Source organism: Alosa alosa, chromosome 6 (assembly GCF_017589495.1).
Source record: "Alosa alosa isolate M-15738 ecotype Scorff River chromosome 6, AALO_Geno_1.1, whole genome shotgun sequence".
NCBI lineage: Eukaryota > Metazoa > Chordata > Actinopteri > Clupeiformes > Clupeidae > Alosa > Alosa alosa.
Window position 1 is genome coordinate 36,469,051 of NC_063194.1, and position 26,335 is coordinate 36,495,385.

Genomic DNA, 26,335 nt, shown 5'->3' on the forward strand with positions numbered 1-26,335 from the left:
GTTCTTTGCTTAAAAGGAATGGGCTGACATTTCTCAGGTTAATATATATTATGATTATGATGACTCCCAACGGGCCTGCCTTGCATTGCGCCCCCACCTGGCCGAGCAGGTACATGTGGCAGAAAATAAAATACAAAAACAAATAGCACACGCATCAAATATGTATATTTCACAAACGCACAACATCGGTGCTTTGTTGGATTCCGACATGTCACAGGTTGCGGCCCGCAGGTGCTCGGGCCCGCCATTGCCGCTTGCGGCTATATTTTTCATTGCGTCCCCTAGGTTATATCTGTGGCCTGAAATACCTTGTATGTGATAAAAAAAAAAAACTTCCCGAAGCACTTTTTTATTTCCTCAGCATATTAGGTCATATCATGGATTATTATGGCCATGATTAAAATAATAATAGTTTTTGAACTTTAATGTCACTAATGCTGATTATTCAATGATTCATTTGAATTTAAATATTTAAAATACTTTCACAGCAAAAATCATATGTAATTAATTAGATTATTTTTTTAATCGATTGACAGCCGTAGTTGTAATGTGATGTGTTTGTAGGGGTTTATTTGTGTTTGTAAGGCCCTACGAACACAAATCACATTACAAGTCAGAGCCGGCTGCACTAAACTTATTAAGTTAAGAGCTTCCCTAAAATCACATTTGCTTCCTTAAAACAGTCTTCTCATTTAGTGTTCCTTAAATGTTCACTATTCGTTTTCTCCCTATCTTAATCATACCACGTGTCCCCACACACACAAACACAAACGTATAGACAGAGAGGTGGTTTAGAGAGACTGGTTTATTCATCTACAATATTACAGTTTTTTTCAAACAGTATATTAAAAATCAAAAGGACAACAGAAGCACATTTATTTCCCATTTAAATAGTTTTTAGTCAAACATTAAAAAAATAAAACTGGCTGGCAAGAATGGCCACAGCCTCTTTCAGAAACTATAATGGTACCTTTTCACCAAAAATATCATGAACAGTTAGTCAGAGCAGCAAGCAGCACGCACACACATACACACACACACACACACGTACAAGCAGTGCAAACAAGTACAAGCACTGAGACCCACATGCTGTGCCATGCCAACTGTTGCTAAGGTAACACTACCACATCACCATGCCAACTGTTGCTAAGGTAACTAAGGTAACACTACCACATCACCATGGTCCCCTGCACTAGTCCTTAAGACAGATAGGTTGGTGTTTCTCCATGTTAGAGGCTTTCACAGTTAGCTAGTTAGGACAATTAAAGCGTGGCGTCTATGCTATCGCTACAGTTAGCTAGTTAGGACACAAAGCGTGGCATCTATGCTACAGTTATCTGATACAAACTCTCTCTCTCTCACACACACACACACACGTGTGTGTGTGTGCTGAACTACATTCAAGATCATACAAGCCCACTAACGTCAAACTAAGCTTCAGGTCAGAGGTCACAGGTCATGCGGGTCACAAGGCCACACCTCCTAGCCTCACCCACAGCCTCAGGGCCTTCTCTGATTGGCTGAAACAGTCAGCCTTCACATCTGGGCTTCACTCTGTATAATAACTTACACACACGCACACGGGCACACACACACACACACACGGGCACACACACAGAAAGCTGGAGCAGGCTGAAGGGGAGGTTCCCCACGAGGTGACTCTTTGATGAAGGTTTCCATGGTTACATGGTCATGTGTTCAGGAAGCACGTAGGAGATGTCGTCCCAGGGGTGCCGATAGAGACCCTGCTTCAGACGCTTCTGGTCCAGATAGTGGCCTGTGGGGAGAAGGAGAGAGAGAGAGAGAGAGAGAATCAGTTTCTACTTTATTAATTATTACTCTAAACTTCATCTCTATGGCAACTCACCGATGAAGCCCATGCTGCGGCCCAGGACGAAGATACCGTTGAGGGCCCCGATCTCCACAAATTCATCAGCCTCATCCCTGAACACACACACACACACACACGTTATATCTCTGCAACATAAATACAAGCTCCATCCATACATCACAAATGCACAGCAGATCCATCTACACTCAAACATCGCTTTCCTATGTACAACAATTCCCCCACCACACACACACACACACACACCACACACTCCCACCGACCTAGTGAATCCCCCACAGGTCCGCAGCAGGTCCACGAATGCCACGCCGATGAATCCATCGACGTTCAGAATCAGATTGGGTTTCTGCCACACAACATACAAGACATTACTGTGTGAGTGAGAGTGTGTGAGTCACCTTGGAGGTTGTGTGTGTGTACGTCACCTTGGAGGTTGTGTGTGTGTACGTCACCTTAGAGGTTGTGTGTATATGTGTGTATATGTGTGTGTGTGTGTGTGTGTCACCTTGGAGGTTGTGATCTTTTCCACTTCCAGGGCGTAGTCCAGTAGCTGAGTGGCAGGAAAGTGCTGCTTCACAAAATCCTTCAGGATCTGGACCCGCATGTCTGGATTATTAATCTGTAACACAACAGTGTGGATTATTAATCTACAACACAACAGTGTGGATTATTAGTTAAACATCATAGAATCTATTATAAATAGTCAACAGTCGCAGACATGTACAAAATATGACCGCTAGAAATACTACCTGAAATGAAGCCTCACTGGTCTCTTTGTGCAGAAGGCTAAGGCCCACATAGTGCAACCTGCCGAACTGTTAGCTCAGTCCCAGACCAGCCCAACCTGACCTGATGCTGCCCCCCAGTGGCCTCAGAAGCCCCTACACCTGCACCAGACTTGCCCACTATGCTTACAACCAAAGTGTGTGTGAGCGAGTGAGTGAGTGAGTGTGTGAGCGTGTGAGTGAGTGAGTGAGTGTGTGTGTGTGTGTGTGTGTGTATGAGTGTGTGTGTGTGTATATGAGTGTGTGTGTGTGTGTGTGTATGAGTGTGTGTGTGTGTGTGTGTGTGTGTGTGTGTGTGTGTGTGTGTGTGTGTGGTGTATGAGTGTGTGTGTGTGTGTGTATAGTGTGTGTGGTCACCGATTTGACGCGGTGTCCGATCCCCATGATGAGTTTGCCTTCTTTCTTCATCTTGTTGACGAATTCCATCGGCAGCAGCCCACTGTCAAACGCTCCACTGAACTGCTTAGCAGCTGCATCCAGTGCCCCACCAAAACGGTCTCCCTAACACACACACACACACACACACACACAAATTGTTAAGTGGCGTCATGGAACGGTGGACGGAAATCTGTGTGAGGTCTCAAAAGTGTACATTCTGGGGTAAATCCTTAGGGTTCGGATTCTGGGGGGTAAAAGTGTACATTTGGGGGTAAATCCTTAGGGTTCGGATTCTGGGGTAAATCTTTCTTGACTTCTGAGTGTTAGTGCACACCAGTTTAAAATGCTGAATGTAGTGTAGGCAATGTAAAGTTGCGTGTAAAGTGTATGCTAGTGTGAAGTTGTGAGTATAAGGTTGTGAGTAAGATTTATGCCCATGTAACATTGTGGGTGTAACGTTTTGAGTGTATGGTGTATGCTATTGTAAAGTGTAAAGTTGAGGGTGTAAAGTTGAGGGTGTAAAGATGTGGGTGTAAAGTTGTGGGTGTAAAGTTGTGGGTGTGACGTGTGGAGCTCTTACGATGGTGAGCAGACCAGAGGTGAGGCTGGACACGAGGTCTTTGCCGGCGCGAGCGCAAACGATGGTATTGTGCGCCCCAGACACCGCTGGGCCGTGGTCTGCAGTCACCATCAGGCACATCTCTATGAACTGGCACGCGTAACGGGGCAGCCTACATACACACCACAAACACACACACAACATGCATGCGTGTGACCATCGCATGGCTGTACAACATATACTAATGGGACACATGAATGACGGGACCCTAACCCTAGGGTCACTTAGCAACCGTACACATCAAACACGGTGACTTAGCAACCGTACACATCAAACACGGTGACTTAGCTACCGTACACATCAACTTCAAACAGATGAAACTACTGCTGTACGATACAATTCACCGCTTTAGCAATGCAGAGATATCCTACACATGAAGCAAAATAATATGATCCTTGCAATGCAATATGGTACAGAAGGATTGTAAATTACACAACTAAAACGGCATTTTGAGTATTAAATAAAGAGAATATTTTATTATTTGTGTGTGTATACGTGTGCATGTATAAGTGTGTGTGTGTGTGTGTGTGTGTATGTGTATACGTGTGCATGTATAAGTGTGTGTGTGTGTATACGTGTGCATGTATATGTGTGTGTGTCTCACCGTCTCTGGAACCACAGCAGGCCCAGCACGCCGCCCAGTCCCATTTCCTCTTTGAAGACCTCGGTGATGGGCATCCCGGCGTAGATAAGTTCCTGGCCGCGCTCGTCACAGATGCTCGTCATGAAGGAAGCTGGCTTCCGGATCAGACCCAGCTCCTGCAGGTGTGCGCTGAGCGCGGGGAGAGCGCCTGCACGCATGAGAGTTACGTTACGCCACGCCGATGAGAGTTGCTTCGCGATGACAGAGGGCTTTACGCCACGACGAGAGTTACTACGCCTGACGAGAGAGTTACGTTACGCCTGCATGCGAGCGTTACGCTACGCCACGAGAGAGTATTACGTTACGCCACGCACGAGAGAGTTACGCCACGCGATGAGAGCCACGCCACGCACGAGAGTTACGCCACGACGAGAGAGTTACGCTACGCTACGCATGAGAGAGTTACGCTACGCATGAGAGTTACGCTACGCATGAGACAGTTACGCTACGCATGAGAGAGTTACGCTACGCATGAGAGAGTTACGCTACGCTACGCATGAGAGAGTTACGCTACGCTACGCATGAGAGTTACGCTACGCATGAGAGAGTTACGCTACGCCATGAGAGAGTTACGCTACGCATGAGAGAGTTACGCTACGCATGAGAGAGTTACGCTACGCTACGCACGAGAGAGTTACGCTACGCTACGCATGAGAGAGTTACGCTACGCTACGCACGAGAGAGTTACGCTACGCACGAGAGAGTTACGCTACGCACGAGAGAGTTACGCTACGCATGAGAGAGTTACGCTACGCACGAGAGAGTTACGCTACGCATGAGAGAGTTACGCTACGCATGAGAGAGTTACGCTACGCATGAGAGAGTTACGCCACGATGAGAGAGCGCCACGCATGAGAGAGTTGGCGCCACGCATGAGAGAGTTACGCCACGATGGAGTTACGCCACGACGAGAGAGTTACGCCACGACGAGAGTTACGCCACGCGACGAGAGTTACGCCACGCGATGAGAGAGAGTTACGCCACGCCACGATGAGAGAGTTACGCTACGCATGAGAGAGTTACCACGCCACGATGAGAGTTACGCCACGATGAGAGAGTTACGCACGATGAGAGAGTTACGCCACGATGAGAGAGAGTTACGCCACGCCACGATGAGAGAGAGTTACGCTAATGCGATGAGAGAGTTACGCTACGCTACGCATAGAGTTACGCTACGCATGAGAGAGTTACGCTACGTATGAGACAGTTACGCTACGCATGAGACAGTTACGCTACGCATGAGCATTAGAGAGAGACAGTTACGCTACGCGATGAAGAGTTACGCTACGCGATGAACAGTTTACGCTACGATGAGAGGATTGCGCTACGCTACGCGTGGAACAGTTACACTACGCCACGCTACGATAGAGTTACGCCACGATGAGAGAGACGCTACGCGCCACGTGATGAGACAGTTACGCTTCGCTTATGAGACAGTTACGCCACGCATGACGCATGTTACGCCACGCGATGTGAGACAGTTACGCCACGCGATGAGACAGTTACGCCACGCATGAGACAGTTACGCCACGCATGAGACAGTTTATTACGCCACGCGATGAGACAGTTACGCCACGCCACGCGATGAGACAGTTACACCACGCCAGTATTACGCCACGATGAGAGCGCCACGCATAGAGTTACGCCATACGCATGAGAGAGTTACGCCACGCATAGAGTTACGCCACGCCACGATGAGAGAGTTACGCTTACGCCACGCATGAGACAGTTACGCTTACGTGATGAGACCGGGTTACGCCACGCCACGCATGAGACCGTTACGCCACGCCACGATGAGACCGTTACGCCACGCCACGCATGAGACAGTTACGCTTACGCCACGTGATGAGAGAGTTACGCCACGCCATTTACGAGAGAGTTACGCCACGCCACGACAGAGAGTTACGCCACGCCATTTACGAGAGAGTTACGCCACGCCACACATGAGAGAGTTACGCTTACGCCACGCATGAGAGTTACGCCACGATGAGACCGTTACGCCACGCATAGAGTTACGCCACGCCACGCATGAGTTACGCCACGCCACGCATGATAGTTACACCACGCCACACATGAGAGAGTTACGCCATGCAGAGTTACGCCACGCCACGATGAGAGAGCGCCACGCATAGAGTTACGCCATACGCATGAGAGAGTTACGCTACGCATAGAGTTACGCTACGCTACGCATGAGAGAGTTACGCTACGCTACGCATGAGAGAGTTACGCTACGCATAGAGTTACGCTACGCTACGCATGAGAGAGTTACGCTACGCTACGCATGAGAGCGGCCGTTACCACGATGAGAAAGCCACGCCACGACAGAGAGTTACACTACGCTACGCATGAGAGTTACGCTACGCATAGAGAGTTTGATGAACGTTAACGTGTGTGTGAGTGTGTGATGAGAGTTGTGAATGTGAGTGTGTGAGAGTTGGGATCATATATGTGTGTGTGTGTGTGTGTGTGTGGTCGATGCCGCCATCTGGCTAAGGGCTGTTGATGATGATGCAAGAAAAGGCACTGAGAGGAAACTGGAGGAAGTTAAAAACAGAACACTGCTGCAGGTGTGTGTGTGTGTGTGTGTGTCAGTTAAAACGACACACTGCTGCAGTCTGCTTATATGTAGTGTGTTCATGGGGTTTAATGCTGACAATCTCCCTTCTGAATTGCATCTGAATTGTTAATGGCTCTACATCATTAAAACTAATTAATGAGACCTAATTAATCAATCCTAATTAAAACTTGGTACTGTGTGCTCATCAATATTGGTAACGGACGAGAGTTCTGTTTGAAGGAAGGGAGTGAGCACAGAGGAAAAGGAAGAGGCAGATGCAGCATCCTTTCATCTCTTTCCTTGCTCTGATCCCTCGCTCCCTCATCCTTTCAACTCTTTCCTTGCTCTGATCCCTCTCTCCCTCATCCCTCTCTCCAGTGTCTCATGTCCTCACTTCAAACACATGGGCGTCCCCCAGCACACACACTCCACTGAGCGTGCACGTGTCTGAGTGGGTTTGTGTGAGTGTGAGTCAGTGTGTGTATGAGCGAGGATAGATGGATAGATGGATAGATGGATAGATGGATACTTTATTGATCCTCAAGGGGAAATTCAAGAATGAAGAAGAAGAAGAGTGAGTGAGTGTGTACATGTGAGTGTGTATGTGAGTGTGTGTGTGTGTGCGCATGTGAGCGTGTACATGTGAGTGTGTGTGTGTGTGTGCGCATGTGAGCGTGTACATGTGAGTGTGTGTGTATGTGAGTGTGTGTGTGCGCATGTGAGCGTGTACATGTGAGTGTGTGTGTATGTGAGTGTGTGTGTGTGTGTGTGTGTGCTTACGTGAGCGCAGTATACGTGAGTGTGTGTGTGTGTGTGCGCATGTGAGCCGCAGTACATGTGAGTGTGTGGCGTAAAAAGATGAGCGGGTGGAGTGTGTGTGTATGTGAGGTGTGTGTGTGTGCGATGTGAGCGTGGTATACGTGGGAGGTGTGTGTATGTGAGTGTGTGTGTGTGCGCATGTGAGCGTGTACATGTGAGTGTGTGTGTGCGCATGTGAGCGTACATGTGAGTGTGCGCGCATGTGAGCGTGTACATGTGAGTGTGTGTGTGTGCATGTGAGCGCAGTACATGTGTGTGTGCGCGCATGTGAGCGTGTACATGTGAGTGTGTGTGTGAGTGTGTGTGTGCGCATGTACATGTGAGTGTGCGCGCATGTGAGCGTGTACATGTGAGTGTAAAAGCATGTGAGCCGCAGTAAGGCGGAGTGTGTGTGTGTGTGCGCATGTGAGCGTGTACATGTGAGTGTGTGTGTGTGTGTGTGCGCATGTGAGCGTGTACATGTGAGTGTGTGTGTATGTGAGGTGTGTGTGTGTGCGCATGTGAGCGTACATGTGAGTGTGTGTGTGTGTGTGTAAAGCATGTGAGCGCAGGCTACGTGAGTGTGTGCGCATGTGAGCATGTACATGTGAGTGTGCGCGCATGTGAGCGCAGGCTACGTGAGTGTGTGTGTGCATGTGAGCGTGTACATGTGAGTGTGTGTGTGTGTGTGTGAGTGTGTGTGTGCGCATGTACATGTGAGTGTGTGTGTGTGTGTGTGTGCGCATGTGAGCGTGTACATGTGAGTGTGTGCGCATGTGAGCCGCAGCATGTGAGTGTGTGTGCGCATGTACATGTGAGTGTGTGTGTGTGTGTGTGCGCATGTGAGCGTGTACATGTGAGTGTGTGTGTGCGCATGTGAGCGTGTACATGTGAGTGTGTGTGTGCGCATGTACATGTGAGTGTGTGTGTGTGTGCGCATGTACATGTGAGTGTGCGCGCATGTGAGCGTGTACATGTGAGTGTGTGTGCGCATGTGAGCGTGTACATGTGAGTGTGTGTGTGTGTGTGCGCATGTGAGCATGTACATGTGAGTGTGCGCGCATGTGAGCGTGTACATGTGAGTGTGCGCGCATGTGAGCGTGTACATGTGAGTGTGTGTGCGCATGTGAGCGTGTACATGTGAGTGTGTGCGCATGTGAGCGTGTACATGTGAGTGTGTGTGTGCGCATGTGAGCGTGTACATGTGAGTGTGTGTGTGTGTGTGCGCATGTACATGTGAGTGTAAAAGCATGTGAGCGCAGGCTACGTGAGTGTGTGTGTGCGCATGTGAGCGTGTACATGTGAGTGTGTGTGCGCATGTACATGTGAGTGTGTGTGTGTGCGCATGTGAGCGCAGGCTACGTGAGTGTGTGTGTATGTGAGGTGTGTGTGTGTGTGAGTGCGAGTGTGTGTGTACATACTCTGGCCCATGAGTAATCCATTGGAACAGTTGGGGGCGGGACTTCCTTTGCTGGAACAATAACTCCTGATGCCACCAGGTCATCATACACCGACCTGTCAATCAAGCACACACAGGCTCCATTTTAGAATGTTATTCATCCACAGCACACATTATGCAGATATTACTGTTACCATGACATTTGGCCTTCTACACGCTGCACTGTTACCATGACATTTGGCCTTCTACACGCTGCACCGTTACTATGACATTTGGCCTTCTGTTACCATGACATTTGGCCTTCTAAACGCTGCGCTGTTACCATGACATTTGGCCTTCTACAGGTTATGCTGTTACCATGACATTTGGCCTTCTAAACACCGAGCTGTTACCATGACATTTGGCTTTCTAAACTCTGCAGAGTATGATGTGTACATATGCCTCTATGCTAACCAGTGGGCCACGGCTGCTTGCTGGTGCCGTGATTGAAATGAGACTTCTTTTTGCCATCCTCCCTAATATATATATACAATTCTACACATCTCTGTGTGTGCTGTCCATCTCAGATGTTGCGTCAGCAACACTAACTGCTCTCCCACAGTATGTTAGGGTGTGTGTGTGTGTGTGTGTATTCAACACTAACTGCTCTACTACAGCATGTTAGTGTGTGTGTGTGTGTGTGTGTGTATTTAACACTAACTGCTTTCCCACAGTATGTTAGGTCTTCCTCTCCACCTCTCTGTCTCTTGCTGCTTCAGTGTGTGTGTGTAAAAGGCAAGGCATGCGGCGCATGCATGCGCATTCAACCTCATGTTAGGCTTCTTCTCTCCAACAGCCTTCATCTCTGTCTCTTTGTTGCTTCCAGAGTGTGTGTGTATAACCATAAGGTGCAATAAAGCCCGCTTCAGCAGAAGCCTAATCCCCTTAGCAATCCAAACACTCATCAACACAAAAGACCCACAGATAAACATATGCAGTGCAATAACGTATGTTTTTCCCACGAAACCCCCAATAATTTATGTAAAAGTCTGTCAAATGCCTAATGTGAAAAAGAATTTCCCTAAGGGGACAACTAACTAACACCCACCGTATGACATCACACCCACCGTATGGCGTCTCCAAGTTCATCAAAGCTCTTGGGGACGAAGACTCCGCCCTCTCGTAGTGCTTGATTCTTGGCCACAGCCGTCTCAGACGCCTGATTGGCACAGGCACCCGCGTGGCCAAACTGAACCTGCGCGCACACACACAGGTCAACTTGCTGCCAACCGTACCACATCCACCATACCCAAGTAACTCTGTGTGTATGAATAAATCCCTTTACATCAACTTTAGTTGTATTATAAATCCCTTTACATCAACTTTAGTTGTATTATAAATCCCTTTACATCAACTTAAGTTGTATTATAAATGCCAGTTATTTAAATCAGACTTTAGTTGTATTATAGTTGTGGATAGAGAGAGAAAGAGAGAGAGAGAGAGGAGAGAGAGAGAGAGAGAGAGAGAGGAGGAGGAAGAGGGAGAGAGAGAGGAGGGAGAGAGGAGAAGGAGGGAGAGAGGAGAAGGAGGGAAAGAGAGAAGGAGGGAGAGAGAGAGGAGGAGGAAGGAGAGAGGAGGAGGAGAGGAGAGAGGAGGAGGGAGAGAGAAGGAGGGAGAGAGAGAGGAAAAGGAAGAAGGAGAGAGGAGGAGGGAGAGAGAGGAGGAAGGAGAGGAGGAAGAGGGAGAGAGAGGAGGAAGGGGAGAGAGAAGGAGGGAGAGAGAGAAGAAAAGGAGGGAGAGAGAGAGAAGGAGGGAGAGAGAGGAGAAGGAGGGAGAGAGAGAGGAGAAGGAGGGAGAGAGAAGGAGGGAGAGAGAGAGGAAAAGGAGGAGAGAGAGAAGGAGGAGAGAGAGGAGAAGGAGGGAGAGAGAGGAGGAAGAGGGAGAGAGAAGGAGGGAGAGAGGAGGAGGGAGAGAGAGAAGAAAAGGAGGGAGAGAGAAGAAGGAGGAGAGAGAGGAAGGAGGAGAGAGAGGAGAAGGAGGGAGAGAGAGGAGGAAGAGGGAGAGGAGGAGGAAGGAGAGGAGGAGGAAGGAGAGGAGGAGGAAGGAGAGAGAGGAGGAGGAAGGAGAGAGGAGGAAGGAGAGAGGAGGAGGAGAGAGAGAGGAGGAAGAGGGAGAGAGAGGAGGAAGAGGGAGAGAGGAGGAAGAGCAGACCTCAGAGGAGAACATGGTGGCACACGTCCCAATGCACCAGCAGAAGAGAGAGAAGAGAGAGAGAAGGAGGGAGAGAGAGGAGGAAGAGGGAGAGAGAAGGAGGGAGAGAGAGAAGAAAAGGAGGAGAGAGAGAAGAAGGAGGGAGAGAGGAGAAGGAGGGAGAGAGAGAGGAAAAGGAGGGAGAGAGAGAAGGAGGAGAGAGAGGAGGAGGAGGAGAGAGGAGGAAGAGGGAGAGAGAAGGAGGGAGAGAGGAGGAGGGAGAGAGAGAAGAAAAGGAGGGAGAGAGAGGAAGAAGGAGGGAGAGAGAGAAGAAGGAGGGAGAGAGAGAGGAGAAGGAGGGGAGAGAGAGGAGGGAGAGAGAGAAGGAGGGAGAGAGAGGAGGAAGAGGGAGAGAGGAGGAAGGAGAGAGGAGGAGGAAGGAGAGAGAGAGGAGGAAGGAGAGAGAGGAGGAAGGAGAGAGAGGGAGGAGAGGAGAGAGGAGGAAGAGGGAGAGAGGAGGAAGAGCAGACCTCAGAGGAGAACATGGTGGCACACGTCCCAATGCACCAGCAGACCACAGGTTTAGTGATGCGCCCCTCCGCCACACCATGCCCGATCTTATACTCCTCCGCGCCCCCGATCTGGGGAGAAAAAGGGAGGTCAAAACAACAGGTCTCTGCAACAATAATCATAAAAAGTTGCAGCTTAAGAACATTAATAACATTAATATAATAATAATAAAATAATAATGCTACTACTAATACTAAAAGTTGTTGCAACTTCTTTGAGTGTGAGAAGCTTTTATGACTGTGTGGGTGTGTGAGAAGCTTTTTATGATTGTGTGTGTGTGTGTGTGTAGTTTTTTTATATATAAGTATAAGTATATATACTCTTTTGATCCCGTGAGAGAAATTTGGTCTCTGCATTTATCCCAATCCATGAATTAGTGAAACACACAGCACACAGTGTACACACAGTGAGGTGGAAGCAACACCACTAATCCGGGCGCAGTGAGCTGCCTGCATCAACAGCGGCGCTTGGGGAGCAGTGAGGGGTTAGGTGCCTTGCTCAAGGGCACTTCAGCCATGCCTACTGGTCGGGGTTCGAACCGGCAACCCTCCGGTTACAGGTCCGAAGTGCTAACCAGTAGGCCAAGGCTGCCCCATGAGTGTTTATGAGTGTTTGATTGAACGTATGTAGTGTGATAGCAGCTCACCTCTCCCAAAACCACGATCATCTTGACGTCAGGCGTATCCTGATATCTCAGCACATGATCCATGAAGGTGGAGCCTGGGTATCTACACACACACACAATATATTTAGACTAAACATGGCGTCTGTTGAGGGTGAAAAGTGTCCAGAGCACGTGCAGTGTATTTGTGAAACATAAACATGGTTATAATATAAGAACACTGCAATTTTCTCTTTGGACTGTCATTCCGTACATTTTCTGACCATGTTGACAGTAGCTAAGGCATTTAGCCACAACAGTAGTGTTTGCTATCAGTAACTAAGGCATTTAGCCACAACAACAGTGTTAGCTATCAGTAGCTAAGGCATTTAGCCACAACAATAGTGTTAGCTATCAGTAGCTAAGGCATTTAGCCACAACAACAGTGTTAGCTATCAGTAGCTAAGGCATTTAGCCACAACAACAGTGTTAGCTAATGCCATTGTTTGTCCAGGGCAGTGGTTCTCAAATGGGGGGATTTTAAAATATACATATATCTAAAAAGTAGAATCCATGCAAAAATACTTTAAAAACAATTATTTAATAAATATTTTAGGAAAATATAAGATTCATAAAATTAATCTTTTTATAGTTCAAGAGAGAACACTACAAATTAGTGTTTTGCATATTTATGGAGTTTTAAATGGTTCATTTTATAGTTTTAAATGGTTCTATGGTCACTGTTTTTACTACATTAGTTTGAATCATTTGCAATAAATGTAGTCATGGATCATTAAAATGTAAAATGTTCAAAATAGTTTTTTTCCCCCAAAATGTTTGAATTTTGTATGTGTTTATCAGTTCCAAAGTTTAATAAATTAGACACTGATGGTACAGTGCTCTGTTTTAAGTCTATTTTCTCAACTAAAAATGCTTTGCGCTGGTCAGGGGGTACTTGGCTGAGAAAATATTTCACAGGGGGTACATCACTGAAAAAAGGTTGAGAACCGCTGGTCTAGGGCAGGGGTGGGGAACATGGGCCAAAGACTTTGATCCAGCCTAAGCACATCCCGCAGTGTCCCAGGCTTCAAAGTCTAATCGCTGCTCAGCTAGCATGGCATCCACCAAGAAGAGAAAGGTGGAATGTTGTGTTTTCCAAGAAAAATGGACCTAAGAATACTTCTTCATTGAAGTAAAGGGCAAGCCAGTTTGCCTTGTGTGTGGAGAGTTGCTCGCTGTACTGAAAAAGGCCAACCTGGAACGTCACTACAGTACTAAACATGCTAGGCTAAGTGAGTTGCAAGGGCAGGTATGCAAAGGTAAAATAAACGCACTCTCGCGAAGTTTGGGTGCTCAACAGGCTTTCACCAGACCAAATTTGGACAGAATAAACGTTCTCACTAGAGAGCAGGTGCATGCAGGCATGAGATGCAGCAATGCTATAGATCAAGGTAAATCAGTGCTTCATTTAAAAACGCTAGCATTAAGAGGAATTAACACAAAAAATATTAAAATATAACCATAACAATAGTTAAAAAAGTGTCTGTGTGCTCAGGTCTGTCAGCTCTCTGGTATAAAAAAAGTGTGGCAAGCACTTATAATAACAAGTTAGAAAAACTGATATGGCCTATTACAAGTTTGTTTACCATCAAATTGGCTTTGTAAAAGTTATATTAAGGTGAAAATATTGCATAGTGTATCTTTAATGCTGTTAACGGTGTGTAAACAGATAATGCATGTTGTCATTTTTACTAGTGCTGGTAAGGACACTACACTTCCTGTAAGCTGCTAGTTAGGACACTACACTTCCTGTAAGCTACTGGTAAGGACACTACCTGCTACACTTCCTGTTCCCTTCCTGTAAGCTGCTAGTTAGGACACTACACTTCCTGCTCCCATCCTGTAAGCTGCTAGTTAGGACACTACACTTCCTGTATGCTGGTAGAGCGCTACTCTTCCTGTACTGATTGACCACACACACACACACACACACACACACACACGCACACACACACACACACACCTACCTATCTCCTCCTATAGCCACTCCCTCGTAGACTCCATCTGTGGTGCGGGAGATGATGTTGTTGAGTTCGTTGGACATCCCTCCTGAGCGAGACACATACGCCACACTTCCTGGACGGTACAGCTTGGACGCCAGAATGTTGTCAAGCATCCCGCCCGTGTTGCCAATCTTAAAACAGCCAGGCTTTATACCCCCCACCTAAACAAACACACACACACAGGCTTAATACTAGGGCTGTAACGAGGGGGAGCGGGGCGAGGACAGGGGGTTTACTTCTATACTGTTTGGTAAAGTTAACATATATACACATATATAATAACATATATAAACATATATTATTAACATATATACACACATAGTCTACAATGAAAGCAACGAGAGGTATGAAATTATGATTTATTTATTTTTTGATAAAGTTATACCTAATAATGCTGTGCTATTTTAAGGCTTTGACATTTTGCTTGATGCTTTTCCCTCATAAGAGACCATGGTTACAATCATGTTTCCTTGGTGAGACTTTGGGTGAGATCCAAAATGGCAGCGCACTGAACACTGACGCTTGTAAACAGAAATACAAAACTTTATTTTTCTTCTACTAAAAACAACCACTACCTCTCTACAACTCTCATCAAAAAAACCGGATTATATTCTCCCACCTTTTCCAACGGCAACCTCTTCATTCTGGACGTTATGTCATCTGAACCACAAAGAAGCGACTTTCGTGACTACTCAACAGAGACTGAACCAGAATCACCTACGCTTTAATGCTTACTTCTACATCCATCGAGGGTCAGTTTACTACAATCCATAAACAACAAACTTGCAATACTGGAACATCTGTACCCAGATATTAAGGACTTAAAAGCCAGCCTCGAATTTTCCCAATCACAGATCGACACACTCGCATTAGAAAACCGTGAACTCAAAGGGAAATATTACAAACTTATCCGACCATGTTAATCAACTCACCAGCGAAAAATGGATCATGAAAGAAACAATCCTAGACCTCCTCCAGTGCGCAGCATGCGCGATAACCTCATTTTTTTCCGGAATTCCCTGCCAACTTCTAAAGATACACCCGGACCCAGAGAAAGCAGTTAAAAAATTCTTGCAGTCATCTCTCAAACTACCGCCAGAAACAGTTGACAAGATTACCTTCCACTGTCTGGAAGACTGTCCTTCCGTCCTGTCTGTTTTTGTTTATTATGTCTATAGGCTAAAGTCAAATTATGATCTGTATGTTTTCAATGCTAAACAGGAAATGTTCATGCTGTCACCACTCCCAGAACCAAATTCCTACCTCTTTATGCTCTATATTCTTCTCAGCCCCTACCCTTTACATCTCATTCAAGACACCACATTACACACCTATTCCTCCACCCCCCCTTCCCCCTCTCCTATCTAACTGACACCTGCACACACTCTCACACACACAATACCCACCTTATCAAACATTTTCATAACTGTACAATCACAACATGGTAACACTTACATTCCTGACCTGGAACATCCGTGGGATTGGATCTCAGGCAAAGAGGCTGAAAATCTTAAATCATTTGGATAGTTTAAAAGCTGACATATGTCTCCTACAAGAAACTCATCTCTCAGAATTAGACTACACCGCATCAAATCAAGACAATTCAATCACATTTTCTCATCTCATTACAATACAAAACAAAGGGAGTTTGCATTCTGATTAACAAAGAATCTCATTCATCCATAACGCCACCATCACAGACCCAGAAGGGCGTTTTGTCATCATAAACATCTCAATTCACAATACCCCTGTAACAATTGTTAATGTTTATGGCCCTAATACAGACAACCCAGTTTTCTTTCAGAACCTCTTCACCTCCATCTCAACTCTATCGGGCTGTCCCATCATAATTGCAGGTGACTTTAATACAGTGTTAGACCCCACATTTGACAGATCTGATCACTCTAAAAAGCAAACGAATCTGGCAATCCACAAAACAATAAAACAGTTCATGAGCGATTCTGGCCTTGGCGATTGTTGGCGGCTTCAGCACCCAGACTCCAAATGCTACTTTTTTTCTCTCCGGTCCACCACTCCCTATTCCCGTATTGATTATTTTCTAACCAGCAACTCTATAATGAAAAAAATATCTCTGATTCAACTATTCATCCCATAGTCATTAGCGATCATGCCCCAGTTACAATTAAATGGAACATAACGAACCAACAGCCACCAATTAGCAAATGGTTTTAATACATCCCTCTTACAAGACCCAAATTTCATCAGTTTTGTTGGGAGAGAGTGGGCATTCTTTCTAGAAATGAACGGCTCCCTGAATCATCTCCTTCCCTTCTGTGGGAAACAGGAAAAGCAGTACTCAGAGGAAGAATCATCTCATATTCAGTATACAAAAAAAAGAAGGAAAAGAACAGGAAGTAGAACTCAACAATAAAATTAAACAGTTAGAAGAAACCAATGCAAGCAACCCAACTGAAGAAACACAGGCAAAACTTAGGAAACATAAATTCAAACTCAATGAAATACTCAATAAACACACTCAATTTATGATTCACCGTCTAAGGCAGGAAAACTTCCACCATAGCAATAAATCAGGTAAATACTTAGCAAATCAAATCCAACGTAACAAAGAAAAAATCAACAATCCCGGTCATAAAAGAACTCAGCAGGGAAGCTAACCAGCTCACCTGAAGAAATAAATCATGTTTTTACCAGTTTTACAATAAACTATATTCTTCAGAAATAAACCCCAACCAGGAATTCATAGACTCTTTCCTAAACAGCATCGAATTACCACAACTCAATGAGACCGAAATAAAAAACCTAGAATCACCTATAACTCAACAAGAACTGTTTGATGCTCTGAAACAGATGCCCGATAATAAAGCACCAGGTCCGGATGGCTTTCCTGCTGAGTTCTACAAACAATTTTGGACCATCTTAGCTCCACTTTTCATCAGAATAATTAATGAATCAAAACAGAAAGGACGTCTTCCAACTAGTTCCACCACAGCCTCAATTTCACTGCTCCTCAAGCCCAATAAGGACCCAACATTGCCATCCAGTTACCGACCAATTTCTCTCCTCAATGTGGACAATAAGATAATCGCAAAAATGCTAGCACACAGATTAGCAGAGGTCACCCCATCCATTATCCACCCAGACCAAACAGGCTTCATTAAAGGTAGAATTTCATCCACCAACACCCGCAGACTGTTAAATATAATGTATCACTCTACAAATTTTCAAGATAATACCATCATAGCAACTCTGGGACGCAGAAAAGCTTTTGATAGGGTGAACTGGAATTTCCTGTTTTCCACATTAGGGAGGTTTGGCTTCGGGAGTCGTTCATTAACTGGATTAAACTTCTATATACCTCTCCTTCAGCCACAGTAATCACCAATGGACTAACATCACAAAGTTTCACTCTTCACCGGGAACTAGACAGGGTGCCCACTCTCCCCTCACTATTTACAATCTTCATTGAACCCCTAGCAGCTGCCATCCGTCAGAACCCCTCATCAAAGGTGTCCAGACTCCATATATGCATCACAAAATCAGCCTTTATGCTGACGACATTCTTCTCTTTCTTCAAGACCCCACAACATCAGTAGAAGAAACCATCAAACTCATTGACACATTCTCTAAAATTTCTGAATACTCAATCAATTGGAATAAATCTGCAGTTCTCCCATTACATCCCAACAGCTGGGATGTGACAGCCAACTCTTCACCTATCCCACTCTGCACTAACTATATCACTTACTTAGGGATAAAAGTCTCCCCAGGCTGTCAGACTTATTTAGCCTAAATTATTCCCCTCTACTCACTTCAATAGATGATGACCTTCAACGCTGGAAGAACCTCCCCATTATCCATCATGGGCAGAATCTCAGTAATCAAAATGACAATACTGCCCAAAATAAACTATCTATTCTCTATGATTCCAACCCAGCCCACCACCCTCTGGTTTAAGTCTCTCGATTCATTAATCACTAAATTCTACTGGAAAGATAAGACCCCCAAGGATCAAACTCGCCACTCTCCAAAAAACCAAAAAAAGCAATGGGAGGACTAGAGGCCCCACACTTCCAGCACTATGCCCTGGCCAACCAGCTCCACTTCATCCACAAATGGCTACACCCCACCCCTCAGACAACACCTGGTTAGACCTAGAACAAACAATCTGTAAAGAAATTAAAATCTCAGATCTCCCTTTCTGCAGTCAGTCGGTCAAAAACATCCATCCTTCAAAGCCCCAACAATTTCAGCTACTCTGACAGCCTGGTGGAGATTCTACCACATCACTAATTCACCTATAGCACCATCAATTCGCACCCCGATTTGGAATAACCCAGATTTCACGTCAATAAAAAAAAAACACTTAACTTTCACACATGGATGGGAAAGGGCATCACTCACCTTCAACACATTCTTCAAGACAATAATCTGGCCTCATTTTCCTGTTTGGTCCAGAAGCACGGCATCGAGAGTAAACACTTCTTACAATACCTGCAAATTAAATCATCTATCCTAGGAAAAATTAACATCCAGACAGCTAACCTTGACATTCCCCCACCAATCTCAGAGCTGCTTAATATTCCCTCTCCCAAAAAAATACTCTCCCAAATTTACAAAATTATATCTTGTTCAGAAAAACAATTGGCCTGCCATATCACAAATGGGAATCAGACTTATCAATTACTCCCCGTGCCGACTTCTGGACCAAAATGTGCAAAAAACATCTACCTCATGACAAAGAATAGTAATCTACAACTAATACAATACAAGGTTCTTCACAGATTCCACTACACTGCACATAAATTGGCAAAAATGGGGTTTGGCTCGGATCTTTGCACTCACTGCACACAAAATAACCCAGATACATACATTCATGCGGTTTGGCATTGCACTCCAATCAACCACTTCTGGGTGAGTGTCACAAAATCTCTCTCTTCCATCTTTGGCTGTCACATCCCAGCATCCCCTTCCTTATGCATACTTGGTGATACATCCACAGTCAATTTAAGCAACTCCGCAATAAACACTACTGGTAGCTTGACTATCGCCAAGAAAACAATCCTCATGAACTGGAAATCTAGGGAAAAAAGCTCACATCACTCATTGGAAAAACTTGTTAACAGACTATATATCATTAGAAAACCTATCAACTACAAACTTAATCAATACTCAGGATACAACCTCTCCTTGGTACCCCTTTATCACCTACTTACAGTCCTGACCCTCTTTGCCTGAGTTCCATCTCCCACACGATCATAACACACTTCATCAACAGATACACATATCATGAACACTAGGCAGGGGAGGGTAGCTGGAACTATTATTGTTATTATTATTATTATTATTATTAGTAGTAATATAAATAGCATCCCCTTCTTTCCCTCCCCTTTTATTTACATTCTCTGATAACTTTACTAATTTCACTCTTTTCTCTCTGCCTCTCCCATCGTTATTCTGCGGGGCCCCATTGGATGGCTTGGGAGACTCGGTCCCTGGTGGTCGCTGTGTGGTTTTGGCATTGGTTGGGTCCTGTGGGTTATCTATTGGCCCTGGGCCCCGGTGTGCACCCCTCCTCATACGGCTCATGCACACGCCTTGTCCTGGAAGCACACAGCACGCTTTACTCTCTTTTAATCGCACTACATGTTAGGTGACATACATAAACAAAAAAACTACAAAACAGGCTAGGTAAGAGTGGAGTGCAGGTAGATGCCTCATCAGGTGTCTATCTGCATGCCTCACTTATTTTAATGCACACATTGTTGAGGCATACATCTTACACAGGGTAAGTGTGGTGTGCATGGGAAACCTGACAGATATTCACCATGCATGCCCACTTCTTTTTAATGCTACATTCTAGATAGACCCCTCAACCTAGCCATTCACATACTGTACATATTTAGGTCAAGAGTGGCGTGTTGGGTGAAGGTCTGGGGCCAGGTGTGGTTGGTCGTGGTAGTGGGGGATGTGTGCATATGCTGGGGGCCTGAGGCGATGGGTGGCACGCAGGTCCTCCCCTCTGTCAGCTCGTCGCAGTATAACTGCAGGGGCTGGGTGGAACTGTGGCCATTAATGGGTGCCCAGGTTGGCAATCAGTCAGGCAATCAACCAGGCAATCAGTTATTCCTATTATTATACTTATCATTAATAGAATAATTACAACTCCTCTCCTGAAACCCTCCCTCTCTATGTTCCAGCTTCTCTCCTCCTGGCCCAACAGCAAACCAGCCTTATACATACACACACACACACACACACACACATCACACATACATCCTGCTCACTACCCCTCACCCCCATCCCCACCCCCATCCCAACACCACCTCATTCACACTCTTAGAGCTACCATCCTGCCCCCCCCCATCCCCCCTTCTTTTCATTCCGGTCATCAATTTCATCCCTGATAATCATATCTGTAATCATCCTGGACGCAAATCATCCTTAGCCTTTCTGTTATTAATGTTATGTTGTGTTATGTTTGTGGAAGCCAAGTCACTGTGATGTCTTGTTAAGTTACAGTATGTGTTTATGTAATGTACGTCTGTTTGTCGTATGTAGTATTCATGTGCATGTCGTAGTGTTGCATTTTCTGTAATGTCAATGATGTTTGCAAATAAAAAAAAAAAAAAAAAAAAAAAAAAATCATGTTTCCTTGGTTACCATCATGTTTGTGCACTTCCAAGTGTGCTGCTGCTTTAAACCTGTGAAAGAGTGGGCGGGACTAACCGTTGCTGGGCCAATGATGGTCACGCCCTTCTCATCAGCCTTCTTAATGAGTCGGCGGGTCAGAGCCTCAGGAATCCCCTCAGCTATGATGGCGATAGTGTGGATCTACACACACACACACAGAATAACAGAGAATAAGAGCCTCAGGAATCCCCTCAGCTATGATGGCGATAAGAGTGTGGATCTACACACACACGCGCCCTGAGTGTGCAAGCCTGACCTGCGGGTACTGCATGGTTTCCATGGCGCTGTCGTATGCGGAGCGAAGTGAGGCGAAGCTGATGAGCACGTCCACCTCTGGGTGCTTCCTCACCGCGTCGGCCATGTTCTTGTAGACCGGCAACAGAATCTCCTTATGTCCCCAGTAGAACTTCTGCTTATGGTCCCCCCTGCACCCACACACACACATGAAGGGGTAGAGGTAGGGTTAAAGGTCAGGTAAAGGTCAGGAGAGAGGTAGGGTTAAAGGTCAGGAGAGAGGAAGGGTTAAAGGTCAGGAGAGAGGAAGGGTTAAAGGTCAGGAGAGAGGAAGGGGTAAAGGTCAGGAGAGAGGAAGGGTTAAAGGTCGGGTGGCTTACGTGAAGGGGTAGACCATGGCAGCAACAGAGGGGGCGTCGCGTGAACACACATAGTCAAAGTCCATCATGCCCTGCACTGCACGGGTCTGCATACCCCACACCAGGGCCTTCGACTGCCTACTGAACAGAGCTGTGGCCTTCACTGGGGGAGAGAGAGAGGGAGAGAGAGAGAGAGAGAGGGAGAGAAAGAGAGAGAGAGAGAGGGAGGGAGAGAGGGAGAGGGAGAGAGGGAGAGAGAGAGAAGAGAGAGAGAGAGTGTGTGAGAGAGAAAGAGAGAGGGAGAGAGAGGGAGAGGGAGAGGGAGAGAGAGAGAGAGGGAGAGGGAGAGAGTGAGTAGGATAAAGAGAAAGAGTGAGTGGGAGGGAGGGAGAGAGAAAGAGGGAGGGAGGGAGGGAGAGAGAGAGAAAGAGGTGAGGGAGGGGGAGAGAGAGAAAGAGGGAGTGAGGGAGGGAGTGAGAGAGAAAGAGGGAGTGAGTGAGGGAGAGAGAGAGAGAAGAAGGAGGATAAGATCATCATGACGTGCTAGATTTCAGAGGCTCTGATTGGCCAGTCTGCAAAGCATTCCGTTTAGAAGATATTCAGACCCCTTCACTTTTGTGTCCTTGGCGTTACTTAACCCTTAGTTAACCAACCCAGGGGGTCAATTATCCCTTTCATACCAACTCCGGCCATGTCCACACGAATGGGTAAATATATACACAGAAAAAAAACCCTAAATGATGATTGCACCCCTAAAGGTTGTGAGTGCTACAGAGATGGGACAATCCTCCAGAAGGAAAACTAACTTCACCAAAGCAAATGTCACCACTTTGACCCCATCATTACACGGGTGGACACCCTTTCCAATCCTGACTTTCTCTGGTCTAGAAACTCTTCAGTTAAATGGGAGGACCCTGAGGACACTGAGCTTAAATGGGAGGACCCTGAGCTAAAATGGGAGGGCCCTGAGGACCCTGAGCTAAAATGGGAGGGCCCTGAGCTAAAATGGGAGGGCCCCGAGCTAAAATGGGAGGGCCCTGAGGACCATGAGGACCCTAAGCTAAAATGCAAATGTCACAGCAGAGGGTCTGCATACCTTATCATTATTGTTATTGTGTATTTATTATCATCATCATCATCATCATCATCATCATTACTATTATGTATGCATCATGTCCTTCAGTCATTATATTACACTTTTGAAAAAAATGTTCACCTCGTCATTATGATTCAAATATTAAATTGATGTTGATTGATGTGCTGAATGTACACAATGTTAGCTTAATGCTGCAATAAGAGGTGAAAAGTGAAAGGGCCTGCATAATTCCTGAATGCACTGTGAGTATTATGAGGAGAACATGTGAACATGAGGATCTGTGAGTATTATGAGGAGAACATGTGAATATGAGGATCTGTGAGTATTATGAGAACATGTGAATATGAGGATCTGTGAGTATTATGAGAACATGTGAATATGCGGATCTGTGAGTATTATGAGGAGAACATGTGAATATGAGGATCTGTGAATATTATGAAGAGAACATGTGAATATGAGGATCTGTGAGTATTATGAGAACATGTGAATATGAGGATCTGTGAGTATTATGAGGAGAACATGTGAATATGAGGATCTGTGAATATTATGAGGAGAACATGAGGATCTGTGAGTATTATGAGAACATGTTAACATGAGGATCTGCAAGTATTATGAGGAGAACATGTGAATATGAGGATCTGTTTGTCTGATTAGTCAGTTGAGGAGACACACAATATTAAATCACACTTCAAAGCCAACACTGCATTCACTGCAACACCTAACCGCACACGCACACACACACACACACACACACAGAGCAATGGGTATATTAGAATGTATACAGTATGTTTAGCCTAAGATCATTTAGTGTGTCACACTACTGGCTTGATTCAGTCAGTTTTGGTTTCATACACTGAAATTTTGTGAGCACACTATTGAAAGTTGACGATATCTTTTGCTGTCTCCTTCCTGATCTGCGTCTCCAGACACCGGACATTGATTGGTTTGTAGGTGGGTCTGTGTCTGACAAGACACTGAACAAAGATGAACTCATTCAGGTTCATTAACGCCAATAGAAAAGAGTTACAGGCTAAATTGTTTGTTTAGTGGTATACATACTATTTTAAGAGGTCTGACACAGCTACAGAACATAAGCCATCCTCGCATTCATTTTGTAGAAATCATCCATGTTGTTTTCATGGTCTAGACTCAGCTATGATCCTTGATCAGTAGTCGCCAAACTACATAATTTGTTCTCATTTGCGATGCTAGCGGACATATGACTTCCTTGCATGAGCTGCTGTCGTTTCCAGGGTTGCCAGCAGCAGATTAGTGCAGAATCAGGAGAGGCCTCACAACATGGGTGGTCTGGGGACTGCTGCATTCTGTTACATAACGTATCTATCTATCTATCTATCTATCTATCTATCTATCTATCTATCTATCTATCTATATTACCGTTCTAACCACAGACGTATGAAAACGCTGGACCAGCAGGACTGACATCACCCATTCACTAACATTCATTTTACAACGGCATCGAACTTGATTCAGCCAATCCCAATCATGGAACGGAACTATCAGTTCTAGAATACTGTTCTAACCACTCACATATAATCATGCTAGACAGGACTGTGACATCACACATTCCCTAACATCAATCATTTTCAAACAAGGAAGTTGTTGCACTGGGCATGACAAGGAAGTATTTTTCCCATTCAAAGTCTATGGTAGTGCGTCATTTAGCGTAAGCTCTATGGTAGTGCGTCATTTAGCGTAAGCTCTAATGAGACGGTTGAGAACCATATTTTCAGATCACTTCATACATAATCATAGTATTTTGTAATTTGTATTTTATTGAGTTGAAGAAAATGGCTTTGTATTTTGTATCAAGATACTTAGTATATGGGTGTAGTTAGTAGTTTAAAAATGCTGCCAAATATTTTCTGTAAAAACAATACTTTTGGTGATGTGATGACATTTGAAAAGTGCAACATGAGGAATGTAGCCTCTGACTGATGCTGACTTAATAATTTGCCCAGACAGACAATTGAGATTCAGGAAGATTATCCAGTGAAAGATGAGTAACGCCCGAGTTGCTCACACACACATTACACCCCCTCTTGAGGACTTTGTTCATCGGAACACATTAAACCGGTTATGTGGTTTCCCTGCAACATTGCTCAAAATGTTGACTCTTATATCATCCATATTAATGCCCCTTGACATCAATATAACTCAATTGAGCACTTACACGGTACCCAGCTAATTAAAAACCAAGTGAACAGGTTATGATCCTACTTGATCAACAGCATTACACAGTGCAATATCATTCTGGGCAATGGCAGAGACTTTATTCTCCGTATTGTGTCAGGGTACCATGAATTTGAAGCAGTTATTTTAAGGTAATAGAACTGCATTGGGCAATAGAACTGCATTGGGACAGAGATATAATATAACTAATAGGACTGCATTGGGTTGTTTTAAGGTAATAGAACTGCATTGGGTTGTTTTATGGTAATAGAACTGCATTGGGTAATAGAACTACATTGGGTTGTTTTAAGGTAATAGAACTGCATTGGGTTGTTTTATGGTAATAGAACTGCATTGGGACTGAGAGATATAATATAACTAATAGGACTGCATTGGGTTGTTTTAAGGTAATAGAACTGCATTGGGTTGTTTTATGGTAATAGAACTGCATTGGGTAATAGAACTGCATTGGGTAATAGAACTACATTGGATTGTTTTAAGGCAATAGAACTGCATTGGGTTGTTTTATGGTAATAGAACTGCATTGGGTTGTTTTAAGGTAATATAACTGCATTGGGTTGTTTTATGGTAATGCAACTGCATTGGGTAATAGAACTACATTGGGTTGTTTTAAGGTAATAGAACTAGCCTGGAAAACAGACTCTCTGACTTCGCAGAGAGTCTGGCCTAGATCCATAGGCGTACGTTTATTTCCGGGTGGGAGGGCACAGTTTGAGGTTTAAAATCATTGGAGTTCCTTTGAACCGCTGGGAATCCTATAGGGCCACTACTTTTTTGATACAATCGCGTCAAAATCGCTATTTTTCAAACACTACAAAGGCTCGACACAACATGAAACTTTGATCGAAGTATCATCAGTGTCTCTACACATGAACTCGAGCATTGAGCAAATTGTTGGTGTACACAGAGTTTACTAAAATAAAGGTTTTGAACAACTGATTTTCATAAGTAGGCTATATAAGCCCCTTTTGCTCCCCACGTTGATATATTCCAAGCGGTCTGCTTCGGGGGGGGACGTAGCAAATTAAAGATGCCTGTGTAACGTAATCTCTCTCAGTCACGCCCTCTGTTCGCTGGTTGGTTGGCCGTCCTGAAGCCGGAGTAAACGAGGGCGGATCAAGCTATTCCAGACAGAGTACTGTAGGTAAATGAAATTGATCGGAAGTACGTAGACAGGCGGAGCCAGACGAACATTCTGCTACATTACTGTTCTAACGGTACTGTTCTGCTACATTACTGTTCTAATGGCGGAGCCAGGCTAACATTCTGCTACATTACTGTTCTAACGGTACTGTTCTGCTACATTACTGTTCTAATGGCTGGCACGCT

General features: G+C 45.1%; 1 protein-coding gene across 2 annotated transcripts in view; it reads right to left on the bottom strand.

Annotated features, from left to right (window-relative positions):
* Positions 1-787: 787 nt before the first annotated feature.
* Positions 788-26,335, bottom strand: part of LOC125295802 (ATP-citrate synthase) — a 53,786-nt gene continuing 28,238 nt past the window's right edge. For both annotated transcript variants that reach the window (XM_048245305.1, XM_048245306.1), the window contains 15 exons: positions 21,718-21,859; positions 21,360-21,528; positions 21,140-21,244; positions 14,396-14,592; positions 12,414-12,495; positions 11,728-11,838; positions 10,135-10,262; positions 9,051-9,144; positions 4,236-4,390; positions 3,593-3,743; positions 2,992-3,135; positions 2,355-2,468; positions 2,113-2,195; positions 1,868-1,944; positions 788-1,777 (listed from right to left, as the gene is read on the bottom strand). In XM_048245305.1, the coding sequence (XP_048101262.1) occupies positions 1,683-1,777; positions 1,868-1,944; positions 2,113-2,195; positions 2,355-2,468; positions 2,992-3,135; positions 3,593-3,743; positions 4,236-4,390; positions 9,051-9,144; positions 10,135-10,262; positions 11,728-11,838; positions 12,414-12,495; positions 14,396-14,592; positions 21,140-21,244; positions 21,360-21,528; positions 21,718-21,859 (1,847 nt within the window). In that variant the 3' untranslated portion in view covers positions 788-1,682. The remainder of the gene's footprint in view (positions 1,778-1,867; positions 1,945-2,112; positions 2,196-2,354; positions 2,469-2,991; positions 3,136-3,592; positions 3,744-4,235; positions 4,391-9,050; positions 9,145-10,134; positions 10,263-11,727; positions 11,839-12,413; positions 12,496-14,395; positions 14,593-21,139; positions 21,245-21,359; positions 21,529-21,717; positions 21,860-26,335) is intronic.